The sequence below is a fragment of the Mobula birostris genome, chromosome 2 (assembly GCF_030028105.1).
Source record: "Mobula birostris isolate sMobBir1 chromosome 2, sMobBir1.hap1, whole genome shotgun sequence".
Classification (NCBI taxonomy): Eukaryota; Metazoa; Chordata; class Chondrichthyes; order Myliobatiformes; family Myliobatidae; genus Mobula; species Mobula birostris.
This window is the reverse complement of record NC_092371.1, coordinates 240,623,702-240,639,739: the sequence shown is the minus strand read 5'-3', so window position 1 is coordinate 240,639,739 and position 16,038 is coordinate 240,623,702. Positions and strand designations below refer to the sequence as shown.

The window sequence follows — 16,038 nt, the reverse complement described above, 5'->3', positions numbered from 1 at the left end:
ACTTTATCATTATTGCTCAAGATGATGAGCGTGCAGTGCTACACCAGTCCAGGCAAACAGAATATTTGCAATGCATGCAGTAAAAAAATCCCATATTTACACACAACAATTTTGATAGTCTACATCAGTCAAAAGTCAGTGGCAAGGCAGGCCGTATCATTATTCAGCTACACAACAACCGTCAGGAAGAAGCTATTTTTCAGTCTTGCTGTCTTAGCCAAGAGGTTTCTGTACCTCCTAACAGATGGTAGAAGATTGCATTAGAATATGATCAGAACAGAGAGAACAGGCGTCATCCAGTGGTACCATTTCAAGTAGTCTCTACAGATAAATCATTGATTTTAATAGGGCGTGTTAAATGATGTCACCCAGGAGATGCAAACAAGTGCCATATTTTGTCCAAACCCACAGCCATTTTGCCAGGGTTGCAGCTTTAACACACAAGTTACCAAAAAAGTATTGAACAGAAAAAGGAGTTTCAAAACAAAATGAGAAGGTATCAATGTGGGCAACCCAGGCAAGATAAGCCTCGGCAGCAGACAACTCATGGTGGGGCTTGGGAAGGACAGATTTTCATCCGAGCCACCAAGTCCAGCAAATGCAAATCTTGATGTTTGGAGAAGGGCAGAAGGAGGGAGGGGAAAAAGGTGCAAACTCCTTCTTGAGGAGCACATTGTTGTAGGGTTTGGAGGCTTGTGTGCCTCAATGACTCAGAATCAGGGCCTTGTGCTTTGGCTCCTGATAGGGTCATTCATGCCAAACAGGTCAAAGGGTAGAAGCCAGAGAAACAGTGGTCCACAGGTCCTCCAGATTCAGGAGTTTAGCTCAGAGCTAAAAACACTGACTGGTCAAAAAAAAAAACATGGAAATAGAAATGAAGAATCCTTCCATAGCTGTGTGTGTCAGAGATAGAGAACCTTCATTGCTGACCCAAATCAAATTCTTAGGAAGTGGCACAAAAGGACAGATTCCCCAAAGGTTAATTTGCAGGTTGAGTTTGTGGTGAGGAAGGCAAATGTGATATAGCATTCGTTTCAAGAGGACTAGAATATAAAAGCAAGGATGTAATGTTGAGGCTTTATAAAGTACTGGTGAGGCCCCACTTGGAGTATTGAGAGCAGCTTTGGGCCCCTTCCCCAAGAAAGGATGTGCTGACATTGGACAAAGTTTAAAGAAGGCTATCAAAAATTATTCCAGGATTGAACAGCTTGTCATATGAAGAGCATTTGATGACTCTGGGCCTGTAGTCAATGGAATTCAGAAGAATGAGAGGGTGACCAAATTGAAAATTATCAAATGTTGAAAGGCCTTTATAGAGAGGAGATTTCCTACATGGGAGAGTCTAGGATCAGAGGATAGAGCCTCAGAATAGAGGGGCGTCCTTTTAGAATGGAGATCAGGAGGAATTTCTTCAGCCAGAGAGTGGTGAATCTGTGGAATTCTGTGTCACAGGCAGCCTCTGGAGGCCAAGACATGGGGCATGTTTAAAGGCAGAGGTTGATAGACTCCTGATTAGTCAGAGCGTGAAGGGATACAGGGAGAAGGCAGGAGATTGGGACTGAGAGGGAAGTGGATCAGCCACAATGAAATAGTGGAGCAGACTCGATGGGCCGAATGGCCTAATTCCCAACGCCAGTGGCATAATGGAACATAAAGCAGTGTTTTGATCATAAGAATGAGAAAGGTTGAACAGAAATTGGTGCAAATGATGGGTAGCTGAGAACAGAATGGGCCCAGAGAAAGTGGGATAGTCAACTAATGACTGGATGGATGGGATTTCAGCACCAGATAAAACACAGCTGATTCAAGTTTAAACATCAGATGAGCCAACAGTTGAGAAATTGAGTGAGATGGTAAAGAGAACAGGGGTTACGTAAACAGTGACACTGTATGTACTTTGTGTCACTAAGAGGCAGTTAGATCTTTCCAATTGCAACTGTTCTGAGAAATGAATAAAACATTTTGGTAAATTAAAGAGGGCACAATCATGCCGTCAGCAGATTTCAATCAATTTCAACTCACGGGTTAATATTTACTTATTCTTACATACAGTTGAAGTCAGAAGTTTACATACACCTTCGGCAAATACATTTAAACTCAGTTTTTCACAATTCCTGACATTTAATCCTAGAAAACATTCCCTGTCTTAGGTCAGTTAGGATCACTACTTTTTGTGAAATGTCAGAATGATAGTAGAGGGAATGATTTATTTTAGCTTTTATTTCTTTCATCACTTTCCCATTGGGTCAGAAGTGTACATACACTTTGTTAGTATTTGGTAGCATTGCCTTTAAATTGTTTAACTCGGGTCAAATGTTTTGGGTAGCCTCCACAAGCTTCTCACAGTAAGTTGCTGGAATTTTGTTCCATTCCTCCGGACAGAACTGGTGTAACTGAGTCAGGTTTGTAGGCCTCCTTGCTCGCACATGCTTTTTCAGTTCTGCTCACAAATTTTCTATCAGATTGAGGTCAGAAAATAATGTCAAGTCTGGTTCATCCTTGGGAGCAATTTCCAAACGCCTGAAGGTACCACATTCATCTGTACAAACAATAGTACGCAAGTATAAACACCATGGGACCACGCAGCCATCATACCGCTCAGGAAGGAGATGCATTCTGTCTCCTAGGGATGGAACGTATTTTGGCGCAAAAAGTGTAAATCAATCCCAGAACCTTGTGAAGATGCTGGAGGAAACAGGTAGACAAGTATCTATATCCACAGTAAAACGAGTCCTATATCGACATAACCTGAAGGGCTGCTCAGCAAGGAAGAAGCCACTGCTCCAAAACCGCCATAAAAAAGCCAGACTACAGTTTGCAAGTGCACATGGGGACAAAGATCTTACTTTTTGGAGAAATGTCCTACGGTCTGATGAAACAAAAATTGAACTGTTTGGCCATAATGACCATCATTATGTTTGGAGGAAAAAGGGTGAGGCTTGCAAGCTGAAGAACACCATCCCAACCGTGAAGCATGGGCGTGGCAGCATCATGTTGTGGGGGTGCTTTGCTGCAGGAGGGTCTGGTGCACGTCACAAAATAGATGGCATCATGAGGAAGGAAAATTATGAGGATATATTGAAGCAACATCTCAAGACATCAGCCAGGAAGTTAAAGCTCGGTCGCAAATGGGTCTTCCAAATGGACAATGATCCCAAGCATACCTCCAAAGTTGTGGCAAAATTGCTTAAGGACAACAAAGTCAAGGTATCGGAGTGGCCATCACAAACGCCTGACCTCAATCCGATAGAAAATTTGTGGGCAGAACTGAAAAAGCGTGTGCGAGCAAGGAGGCCTACAAACCTGACTCAAGTTACACCAGTTCTGTCTGGAGGAATGGAACGAAATTCCAATAACTTACTGTGAGAAGCTTGTGGAAGGCTACCCAAAACATTTGACCCAAGTTTAACAATGTCAAGGCAATGCTACCAAATACTAACAAAGTGTATGTAAACTTCTGACCCACTGGGAAAGTGATGAAAGAAATAAAAGCTGAAATAAATCATTCTCTCTACTATTATTCTGACACTTCGCATTCTTAAAATAAAGTAGTGATCCTAACTGACCTAAGGCAGGGAATATTTTCTAGGATTAAATGTCAGGATTGTGAAAAACTGAGTTTAAATGTATTTGGCGAAGGGGTATGTAACCTTCTGACTTCAACTGTACATTGAGTAATAATCTGTTCCCATTTTCTTGGGGTCATTCATACATACTATACCACCAAGTATCACATGGTCACTGTCTGCAATTAGTAAATATTTACTGCATGTCTGAGTCAGATTGTTACTTGCATCATTTTGAAATCTGCAAAACATAATCTAAGATGTGGATTGTTTCTGTCCATTTCCATGGGACTGTTCTATTATTAAAAGCCTTATCTTTCAATTATATATAATAAATCAAGGTCTCACTTATTCCTTCAGGGGAAGGCAAAGGATCCCCTGCTAAATTACCTTGACATTTGTGAAACTTTATTGTTAATACTTCAGATGTTTATAAAAGTGTTAACTTCTATGAGCTTGATACCATTTGCTAAAATCTGAGATACAGGTCACAAGAGACTCACCTCCATGATTTCACAATAATAAACAATTTTTTATTTTATTAAAATTGATCCCAGTCTATCCTCTGAGACACCACTGCCCAAAGTCAAGCAGATGTTTTCATTGCAGAAGTAGTTGACGTAACCAGGGCAGGGCATCTGAAAAGTGTGAGAGAATCCCTTCTAACCCGTTTAACTGTGCCAAACTACAGATGGTATTTTAGTCAGAGGAACAGAGGCAAGATTCTATGAGCACATTAGAAACACCCAGATGGGATGTCAGGTGCCAGGGACAGGGATGTCTCAGATTGGGTTCATTACATTCTAAAGGGGGAGGATCAACAGCCAGAAGTCTTGGTACATACTGGCACCAATGACATAGGTAGAAACAGTGAGGAGATCCTGAAGAGAGATTTTAGGGAGCTATGTAGAAGGCTGAAAAACAGGACCTCCAGGGTAGTAATCTCTGGATTGCTGACCATGCCAAACACCACTGAGGGTAGGAACAGGATGATTTGACAGGTGAATGCATGGCTGAGGAACTGATTCAGGGACTTATAGATCATTGGGACCTCTTCTTGGCAAGGTAGGACCAGTACAAAAGGGACATATTACACCCAAACCCAAGGGGGACCAATATCCTTGCAAACAAGTGTGACAATAGTTCAGGAGGATTTAAACTAATTTGGCAGGGGGATGGGAACCGGAATGATACTGCTGAGGATGAGGTAGTTAGTTTACAAACAGAGGCAGTGTGCAGTGTGACTGCTAGCAAGGAGAGGCTGAGATAGGGCAAAATTGCAGTCAACCAGGATGAGTTACATTGTAAAAGGCAGACAAAATTGAGAAGGGTGAATACAGGAGTAAAGTTGTTACATTTGAATGCGCACTGTATATGGAATAAGGTAGATGAACTTATAGCACAGTTACAGATTGCATGTATGATGTTGTGGGCATCACTGAATTGTAGCTGAAAGTAGATTATAATGGGCTGCTTGACGTCCAAGGATAAACACTGTATCCAAAGGAGAGGGAGGTAGACAGAGGGGGTGGCTTGGCTGTTGGTTAAAAAATGAAAGCAAATCATTAAGATGACATAGGGTTGGAAGGTGTTGAATTGTTGTGGATAGAGCTAAGGAACCACAAGGGTAAAGAGACCCTGATAGGAGTTAACAGACCCCCAGTAGTAAGGATGTGGTCTGCCAATTACAATGGGAGATAGAAAATACATGCCAAAAGGGCAATGTTACAATAGTCATGGGGGATTTCAATACGCAGGTAGACTGCGAAAATCATTTTGGTGCTAGATCCCAAGGGAAATTTCAAGCATGGCAATGAGAAGGCTTTTTAGAGCAGTTCATGCTTCAGCCCAGTAGGGTATCACATATTCTCGATTGGGTTTTCTATAATAAACTGGAATTGATTAGAGAGCTTAAGGTAAAGGAATCCTTAGGAGCAGTGATCATAATATGATTGAATTCACCCTGCAATTTGAGGAGGGGCTAACATCAGATGTATCAGTATTACAGTGGAATAAATGTAATTTATAGAGGCATGAGAGAAAAGTTGGCCAAAATTAATTGAAAAACAACATTGGCAGGGTTAATAATAGAGAATCAATGGCTGGAATTTTTGGAAGCAATTCGAAGGGCACAGGATATATTTCTTCCAACGAGGAAGAAGTATTCGAAAAGCAAGATAAAACTGTGGCCTACAGGAAAAGTCAAAGCCAACATAAAAGCCAAAGAGGGCATATAATAAAGCGAAAATTAGTCAGAAGTTAGAGGATTGGGAAGCTCTTAACTACCCATAGAAGGCATCTAAAAAAGTTATCAAGGAAAAAAAATGGAATATGAAGGTAAGCCAGCCTTATTAAAGATACCAAAAATTTCTTCAGATACATAAAGTGTAAAAGAGAGGGGACAGTGAATATCAAACCACTGAAAAATGATGTTGGAGAGGTTGTAAAAGAGGGGCAAAGAAATGGCGCATGAACTTTGCTTGTGCCTTCACTGCGGAAGACACTAGCAGCATGCCAGAAGTTCAAGAGTCTCAGGGGCAGAATTGTGTGAAGTCGCCATGACAAGGGAGAAGGTTCTTGGGAAAATGAAAGGTTCGGAAGTTAGATAAGCCTCTGAACCAAATGGTATACATGCAGGGTTCTGAAAGGGGCGGCTGAAGAGATTGTGGAGGCATTAGCATTGATCTTTCAAGAATTGATTGATTCTGGCATGGTTCCAGAGGACTGGAAAATTGCAGATATCACTCCACTCTTCAAGAAGGGAGAGGGGCCGAAGAAAGGCAATGATAGGCCAGTTAATATGACCTCAGTGGTTGGAAAGATGTTGGAGTCGGTTGGTAAGGATGAAATTTCTGGATACTTGGAGGCATATGATAAAATAGGCTGTAGTCAGCATGGTTTCCTCAAGGGAAATCTTGCCTGATGATGAATCTCTTGGAATTCTTTGAAGTAATAAGCAGGATAGACAAAGCAGAATTGGTTGATGTTGCGTACTTGGATTTTCAGAAGGCCTTTGACAAGGTGTCACACATGAGGCTGCTTAACAAGTTAAGGGCCCCTGGTATTACAGGAAAGACACTAGCATAGTTAAAGTAGTGACTGACTGGCAGGAGGTAAAGAGTGGAAATAAAGAAAGCCTTTTCTGACTGGCTACTGGTGACTAGTGGTTTTGCACAGGGGTCTGTGTTGAGAGAGATTCTTTTTGTGTCATATGTCAATAACTTGGATGAGAGTTGATGGATTTGGGGCAAAGTTTGTGGGTGAAATGAAGAAAAGTGGAGGGGCAGGTCGTTTTGAGGAAGTAAAGAGACAACAGATTAGGAAAAAGGGCAAAGAAATAGCAGATGGAGTACACTGTACATGTACTTTGGTAGAAGAAATGAAAGGGTTGATTATTTCCTAAATGGAGAGAATATTCAAAAATCTGAGGCACAAAGGGTCTGGGGAGTCCTTGTGCAGGATGCCCTAAAGGTTAATTTCTGGTTGAGTCTATGGCGAGGTAGGCAGATGCAATGTTAGCAATCCTTTTAGTTAAGATTTTAGAAAAGTAGAAGGCAAAATTCAAGTAAATTATACAGTATACCAAGATGTAAATCAGCTCATGATCTTACTTTTTAAACTCAATGAGTTTCAGATGGCGATCTGTATGACTGGGCATACTGCATCTTTAACAATATTTATTGGTTCAAACGAGTGACTTCCCGGAGGCATTTTTCTCTAAACTCGGAATATGTTAATTGGAAAGCTCATCATGTGTTATTAAGGGTCTATTACACTCATTTTCACTCAAGCGCAGACAATTTGTGGTTACAAGCAGAAGGAAGAGCCTGTGGTTGCAATGCCCGCATTGAAATGCAGTCAGATTGCGGCAGCCTGGTTACTTCAGCCGCAGTATGGCTGTATGCCAAAGCGTGAAAGCACTGACCCCGGCAAATTCTGTTACAAGTCGCAGCATGTAGTCACTTTATCTACATCACACTTTAGTCATCCTGCTGAAACAAAAATAAATCTCTCACTAAAAGCTTATCAATTCCTTACGTGTTTTCCCCCCTTCAATGAGGCTCTTCTGCTAAACCCGAGCAAGAGGGGGCAGCAATCTGCTTCAACGCGGCGAGACAGCGCAATTCCAAGCAACTTTGTCCACACCCAGGAATCATATCCTTGATAAAGTTAAAAGGCTACCCTCCACACAATGCTTCCTCATGTCCAACATATGGACTTGTTGACACAATTAGTCAGCCATCCTAACAAAAAACTAATAATCTGATGGTAGGGTCGGGTGCTCCCGTCATGCCCCCGTTCTCCGACCCATCATGCTCGCTTTTTGTGCGGTTACATGTTTACTGTGGCTGTCAGGTTGGCTAACCTAGACAATTGTTTGACTGAGGGTGCAGCCAAGTTATTTTAAATTGTAACTATCAAGCATAGAATAGGTAGTGCACAAGATGGGTCGTTTCACAAAAGATTTTCAACAAGATGCCAAAAAAAAGATTGTTTCATGAAACTCAAAATGATAAATCCGCAATCTAATATTAATTTCCAACCCGTGAAAAACACTTTCAATATTATGTCAATTCTAGTGGACACAAATAAAGGAGAACGAAATAATTGTTATTTTTGTTTGCTTTAACGTATTTTAGCAGTACGGCCAAGGACACAAACAGTCCAAATCATGCAGCTACACCCACCCACGCAAAGCGATATGCCCAAATCATAATTTGCACCACTACTAGGAATTACTTCAATACTCATTTTTATTAAGCAGCTGTATTGACTCGTGATTGTCTGATATCAAACTTCTCGCGTTCTGCACCCCAGGAAGAACCGCGACAGACTTCGCCTCAAGAAACGGCATTGATTAGACTAGGCTGTACGAATAAGCAACACTTAGCATTTCTTCCACGTAGTAAACATAATAGTAACTTATTTATAGAGAACTTCTCATACAGATTTCGTTCAAAGTGCGAACATGAAAATAAGAGATTAAAAAAAACTGTTAGTTAAAAGCGAGGTTAAAAGTGGTAGAAGGGTCTCGGCCCGAAACGTCGACTATCTACTCTTCTGCATAACTGCTGCCTGGCCCGCTGAGCTCTTCCAGCACTTTGCGTGCGTTGCTGAGGCAGTTTAAATGGTCCGGCACAGACTAGATGGGCCAAAGGGCCTGTTTCTGCGCTATCTTTCTGACTGACTAAATAAATAGGGTTTGAGCCGGCATTTAAAAGTGTCAACCGAGTCTGCATCCTTTTTTCTAGGCATTGAATTCCACAGCTTAAGAGCATAGTTTATAAAAGCTGACCTTTGATGGAGACCTGAGATCTCGAGCAGGATTACAAAATTTAAGCAATTCTGTAAATATTATACCCTGATCCCAGTTGCATAATACATACAAAAATATATATACACAATTCCTTCAATATAGATAGCTGCTATCCTGTTTTAAATGCTAGTTTACCATTGCAGAGTTATAAATGCCTCATAATGCTAAAACAACTCACCGCATACCTTCTTTTATATTTTAAAACATCACACTCCTAAATCAAGCAATTTAAAAGTAAAAATCTGAGTCCGTTCTAAAAACATTTACACAGCAGCTCCGCAGAGACCATTTAAGACTTAATAGCGAAAGGTCTACTGTGTGTCCGTACCTTCCACACAGAAGCCGATTCCCAAACCCCGATGATCTCCGCCTCGCCAGCCTTCTCAGGGCCTTTTTATGCTGGGACTCAAGGTTACATTTAAATTACTGTTGAGTCACCCAATACGCAACGTTGAACGGCTTTCTGGATCTTTCTGGAAAAGTCGAGACGAGTTGTGGCTGTGTCTTTTTTCCCGACCAATGCACACGGGCAGCAGCTGGCTGGCATCCAGGCGGCCGCTGCAGAGGCTGCCCTCCTCCAGCAGTGGGCAACACGACACCAGCCGCTCCCGCTCAGGTTCATTCGCCCCACCTCGACCCCCTCTCACACAGCTTCCTGAGGGACCCGTCAGCGCCAGAGTGAAGGATTCCGCTGAAATTAAATTCCCATTGGAAATGCACCCCTTGACCCTGATCACTTTGGTGTTCGCGCAATTATCACACATTGCAATAACCTGTCACTCTAAAATGTTTTCTTTTGTAAAAGGTTGGTTTAATAAAAATGATTAATTGCATACACACACACACACGTGTTGGCGATGATGTTGCTCTTTTTCATATCACATTTCATTTTTCCACTGCTGTGGGATTTCAATTTAAGCGAGCAATTGGCTAACTTTATACCACGTTAAAAAAAAGCATACTTGTCAGTCCAATAGTCATACCCCGTTTAAAGACTTTTGTTAACGATTAGATTTGTGCATTTGTGATACCCCTGCTAGCTCCCACCGCGGTCCATGGTGCAAACGCCTCTGAAATGCTTTAAGTAAAAATGAGGCGAGGTCATCGCTTTCTGAATGCAAAACATGTCGCTTGGGCAGAAACACATTCGGTTTGTTTTTGTCTTAGTGAGGACGTTTATTCGGGCTCCAGAACAAGGACTTAGTGGAAGGTCTTGGTTGCAGTCTGCGTTTTCCAGACATGTCTTCATGAAGGAAATTTAAGATTAAAAACAAGTGGGTACGTAATCATCGTCATCTTTTTCTTCAAAATAACGCAAATAGCTTTGAATACTTTAAACATATTCCGCGATACATGTTTGCATCTGCCAGCACAGAATGTTGGTACAGTATTTTTTATATATTGGTGTGCATAACTGCATCGCAACGTTACCCTAAAACCTTTACTGTATTACAGGAAGTTCTTGTCTGGTTAACTTTTCCAAGAAAGTCGTTTCTTTACTGTGAGATGCAACAGACGTTCACTGAATATTAAGGTTGAAAACAGATCATGAAAGGTCAGTGCTTAATTTTACCAGTATGTTTATTTCACGCTATTTAAAAATAATTTGACGATTTTTCATTTCTGAAAAGGTTAATATATTCATTCTCGATGGTACAGAATGTGTTAGTTTAGATTTGAGTAACAGGCTTTCTGATTTTGAGACGATTATTATTAAATCTAATTGAGTTGCTATATTGTCATCATAGGTTTTTATTAATAAATTGTATCTTAGAACCTAGATATTATGAAACATTCTTTGTGGTAATTTCATTATATTTGTTAAACATTGTATATAAGTATTTGTGAATAACATTTGAGAAGGGAACATTCCCTTCACAATTTATTGCATTGGTCAGTGAATATGTAATTGTCACACTTCTAACAGCTGTGATCCCAACGGCAATTGTTTATTACTGCTGAAATACAGACTGAGAGGAAATATTGTTTTGCTGAACTGAATCTTGGTTAGACCACTGCCTGAGTACTGAATACCTTAGAAAGGGTAGAGAGGATGTTTCCTATGGTGGTAGAGTCGAAGACCAGAGGACACAGCCTCAGAACAGTGGGGCGTCCTTTTAGAATGGAGACGTGGAGGAATTTCTTTGGCTGGAGAGTGGTGAAATTGTAGATTTGGTTGCCCCATACAGCTGTGGAGGCCAAGTCATTGGGTACATTTAAGGCAGGGGTTGATAGATTTGTGATTTAAACATAGAAATCTACAGCACATTACAGGCCCTTCAGCCCACAGTGTTGTGTTGACCATGTAACCTACTCTAGAATTTTCCTACCGCATAGCCCTCTACTTCTATAAGCTCCAAGTACCTAAAAGACCCTATTATATCCAGCTCTACCATCATCACTGGTAGTGCATTCCACGCACCACTCTCTGTGTGAAAAACTTACCTCCAACATCCCCCTTGTACCTACTTCCAAGCACTTTAAAACTATTCCCCTTGTGTTAGCAATTTTGGCCCTGAGAAAAAGCCTCTGGCTATCCACACAATCAATACCTCTTGCCATCTTATACGCCTCTATTAGGTCACCTCTCATCCTCCATCGCTACAAGGAGAAAAGGCCAAGTTCACAACCTATTCTCGTAAGGTACAGTCTCCAATCCAGGTAACATCCTTGTAAATCACCTCTGCACTCTCTCTATAGTATCCACATCCGTCCTGTAGTGAGGTGACCAGAACTGAGCACAGTACTCCAAGTGGGGTCTAACTAAGGTCTTATATAGCTGTAACATTACCTCACGGCTCTTGAACTCAATCCCACGGTTAATGAATGCCAACGCACCATACACGTTCTTAACAACACTGTCAATCTGCACAGCAGCTTTGAGTGTCCTATAGACACAGATCCCAAGATCTCTCTGATCCTCCACATTTAGTATTAATATTATACTCTGCCTTCAAATTTGACCTACCAAAATGAACCTCTTCACACTTAACTGGGTTGAACTCCATCTGCCACTTCTCAGCCCAGTTCTGCATCCTATTGATGTCTCGCTGTCCCCCTGACAACCCACCAGACTATCCACAAAAGCCCCAACTGTTGTGTCATCAGCAAACTTACTAACCCACCCTTCTACCTCCTCAACCAGGTCATTTATAAAAATCACAAAGAGAAGGGGTCCCAGAACAGAACCCCGCAGAACACCACTGGTCACCGTTCTTCATGCAGAATACGAACCACCTACAACCACCCTTTGCCTCCTGTGGGCAAGCCAATTCTGAATCCACAAAGCAAGGTCTCCTTGGATCCCATGCCTCCTTACTTTCTGAATGAGCTGCGCATGGGGAACCTTATCAAGTGCCTTGCTGAAATCTATATACACTACATCCACTGCTCTACCTTCATCAATGTGTTTTGTTACATCCTCAGAAAATTCAATCAGGCTCATAAGGTGTGATCTGCCCTTGACAAAGCCATGCTGACTATCCCAAATCAGATTATGCCTGTCCAATTGCTCATAAATCCTACCTCTCAGGATCTTCTCCAACAACTTTCCCACCACTGTAGTAAGACTCACTGGTCTTTAACTTCCTGGCTTATCTCTATTCTCTTTCTTGAACAAGGGAACAACGTTTGTAACCTTCCAATCCTCTGGTACTTCTGTCCCTGTTGATGATGTGAAGATCATCGCCAGAGGCTCGGCAATCTCCTCACTCTCTTCCCACAGTAACTTGGGGTATATCTTGTCCAGTCCCGATGACTTATCTAACTTAATATCTTTCAAAAGCTCCAGCACATCCTCTTTCTTTAAAATCATATGCGCAAATGATTCAGTCCACCGTAAGTCATCCCCACAATTGCCAAAGTCCTTTTCACTGGTGAATACTGAAGCAAAGTATGCATTAAGTACCTCCACTACCTCCTCTGGCTCCATGCACATTCTTCCACTCTCACTCCTGATTGGTCCTATTCTCACACGGCGCATTGTCTTGCTCTTCACATACTTGTAGAATGCCTTGGGGTTTTCCTTAATCCTGTTCACCAAGGCCTTTTCATGGCCCCTTGTGGTTGTCCTGATTTCATTCTTGAGCTCCTTCTTGGCAACCTTGTAATTTTCCAGAGCTCTAACAGTACCTAGTTTCTTGCACCTTTCAAAAGCTTTTCTTTTCTACATCCTTTGTACACCATGGTTCTTTTATCCTACCATCCTTACCCTGCCTCAATGGAACATGCCTATGCAGATTGCCAGGCAAATATTCCCTATATATTTACCACATTTCTGCCTTGCATTTCTCGGAGAACATTTGCTCCCAATTTATATTCTCAAGTTTCTTCTTAATAGCATCATATTTCCCCCCCTACACCAATGAAATGTTTTTCCACATTGTCTGTTCCTATCCCTCTCCAGCACTTTGGTGAAGGAGATAGAGTTGTGGTCACCACCTCCAAAATGCTGTCCCACCAAGAGATCTGACACCTGGCCAGGTTCATTTCCCAATACCAGATCAAGTTCAGCCTCTCCTCTAGTTGTTTTATCTACATACTGCATCAGGAAACCTTCCTGAACATACTGAACAAATTCCACTCCATCTAATCCCCTTGCTCTAAGGATATCCCAGTCAAAGTTAGGAAAGTTAAAATTACCCATCGCAAAAACCCTATTATTATTGCACCATTCCAGAATCTACTTCCCTATCTGCTCCTTGGTGTCTTTGTTACTATTGTGGGGGGGGGGGGGGTCTATAAAAAACAGCCAGTAGAGTTATTGCCCCTTTCCTGTTTCTGACTTCCACCCACAATGACTCAGTAGACAATTATTCCGTGACTTTCTCCTTTTCTGCAGCGGGTAGACTATCCCTGATTAGCAGTACCACTCTCCCACCATTCCGGGCAATGGTGAGACATCCACGCCCTTCCCTGTCTCAAATGGGGTCAAGCAGGGCTGTGTCTTGGCGTCAACACTATTCAGGCTGGTATTTTCCAGCGTGTTGATTGATGCCTTCAGAGATGGTGATGTAGGCATCGGCATCAGATTCCACACTGATGAGAAACTGCTCCACTCAGGAGGCTCCAAGCAAAAACTAAGGTCATCATCAGCGACTTCCTCTTTGCCCATGAGTGTGCCATCAATATTGGTCCAAAAGATGAAATGAAGCGTTGCGTCGACAAGTTTTCTGACGTGGCCTTGCCATCAACACCATGAAGACTGGAGTAATGCATCAGCCAGTTCCAGGGAAATCATACATTGAGCCAACCATCGCAATCAACAGTCAAAGACTCAACACAGTGAACAGGTTCATGTATCTTGGCAGTGCACTGTCCCAGAACATCGCCATTGATGATGAAGTCAACACCAGGATCTCCAAGGCAAGTGTAGCCTTTGGCAGTCTTCATACGGATGTCTGGAACAGAGCAAGCTGAAGGTGTATAGGGCCATGGTACTTCCCACTCTGCTTTACGCCTATGTAACATGGACAGTGAACCAGCAGCTGCCAAGAAACTGAACTATTTCCTCAGGAAGCTCCTCAACATTAGGTGGCAAAGCAGAATCCCTGGCACTGTGCTGTACTTACCAAGGCAGGCCTGCCCAGTATCTACACCATTCTGAAGCCCGGCAAATCACACTGGGCAGGCCATGTACTCGCATGTCAGACCATCATATGCCTAGGAGTCCAATCACAAACAAGAGGAAACTTGCAGATGCTGGAGATCCATGCTGCCTAAGAGACTGCTTTATGGCAAACTACAGGAAGGAAAGCGTTCCCGTGGAGGCCAAAGGAAACACTATAAAAACGCCCTGAAAACTTCACTGGAAGCCTTTGGCATCCACCCAGACACTTGGGAACATTTCACCCAGGATCGGGTTGAGTGCCTCTCCCACCTCTATTGACAGATGATGCTGAAAGAACAATTGCAGCAGAGAGATGTTGACTGGCCAGGAAAACCGGACCCAGCAACCCCCAACCCAACGTGGCTGCTAACTTTTGTCCAGATTCCCAAAGAACTTTTTGAGCATGAATTGGCCTCTCCAGCCATCTGCGTACCCATGGACCAGTCCAGCCCCTACAAAATGAGGATGAGTAGAGTGGTTCTCATTTTACGATGGACAAACGAATGAACAATATGATATAGTAAATATTTTATCTATCTGTAGAAAATAAGTCGTGCAAAAATAACAAGGTAGTCTTCATGGGTGGGCTCATTGCCCGTTCAGAAATCTGATAGTGGAGGGGAGGAAACTGTTCCTGAAATGCTGAGTGAGTGTCTTCAGGCTCCTGTACCTCCTCTCTGATGATAGTAATGAGAAGCAAGCACATCCTGGGTGAAGGGGATCCTTAATGATGGATGCAGCATTTTTGAGGCAATGCTTTTTAAAGATGCCATTGATGGAGGGGAGGCGTGTGCCCGTGGTGAAGCTGACTGAGTTTGCAACCCTCTGCAGCTTTTTCCAATCCCAAGGAACGTGGACCCAGGTCAGTAAATAACTAAATAGGTTGGTGGAGGTGTTCCAAAATTCCAAGATGCCAATCCCTGGTGCATTGTGGCTCTAGTAGAGGTGATGATTATAAGGTTCTACAGCAAGATGAGGAATCCTTGAAATGCAGGTAGATTAGGGATGGGTTGAGTGGAGAGCAACCAATCTTTACCTCAATTAGATAATGGTTGAAATCAGAAACTCCCAACTATTACAAGGGATGTGTTGGAAACTGCCTTTGGAGGTGAGGATGAGAGCAAGCTTACTGGTTATGATGTCTATTAATCAGATGGCTTACACAAAAGCTCGAGATTTTGCAGATGCAGGAAATCCAGAGTAACTCACGCAAAGTGCTGGAGGAACTCAGCAGGTCAGGCAGCATCGATGAGGTGGAATAAACAGTTGACGTTTCCGACGGAGACCCTTTATCAGGACTGGAAAGGAAGGTGGAGGAAGCCAAAATAATAAGGTAGGGCTAGAAGATGAAACCAGCTAAAGGAGAAGGTTGATGGGTGGGGGGAGGGAATGAAGTGAGAAGCTGGGAGCTGATAGGGGAAATCTAAAGAGCTGAAGAAGAAGGAATCTGACGGGAAGGGAGAGTGGGCCATGGGAGAAAGGGGAAGAGAGGCACCAGAGGGGGGTGGTGGGCAGATGAGAAGAGAGGGGTAAAAGGGGAGTCAGAA

The 16,038-nt window shown here is 42.6% G+C and overlaps 2 protein-coding genes across 5 annotated transcripts in view; one reads left to right on the top strand and one right to left on the bottom strand.

Annotated features, from left to right (window-relative positions):
- Positions 1 to 9,405, bottom strand: part of clu (clusterin) — a 45,460-nt gene extending 36,055 nt beyond the window's left edge. Inside the window, exon 1 of one of the 2 annotated variants that reach the window (XM_072251648.1) lies at positions 9,212 to 9,405. The gene's annotated coding sequence lies outside the window, so the exon portion shown is untranslated. Of the gene's footprint in view, positions 1 to 9,068; positions 9,092 to 9,211 lie in introns of those variants that run through there. The other variant, XM_072251649.1, reaches the window with a different exon arrangement.
- Positions 9,406 to 9,546: 141 nt separating this feature from the next.
- scara3 (scavenger receptor class A, member 3) overlaps positions 9,547 to 16,038 on the top strand; it is a 70,524-nt gene continuing 64,032 nt past the window's right edge. Inside the window, exons 1-3 of one of the 3 annotated variants that reach the window (XM_072251645.1) lie at positions 9,547 to 9,688; positions 10,051 to 10,161; positions 10,339 to 10,438. In XM_072251645.1, the coding sequence (XP_072107746.1) occupies positions 10,432 to 10,438 (7 nt within the window). In that variant the 5' untranslated portion in view covers positions 9,547 to 9,688; positions 10,051 to 10,161; positions 10,339 to 10,431. Of the gene's footprint in view, positions 9,689 to 9,799; positions 10,162 to 10,338; positions 10,439 to 16,038 lie in introns of those variants that run through there. The other 2 variants (XM_072251647.1, XM_072251643.1) reach the window with 2 other exon arrangements.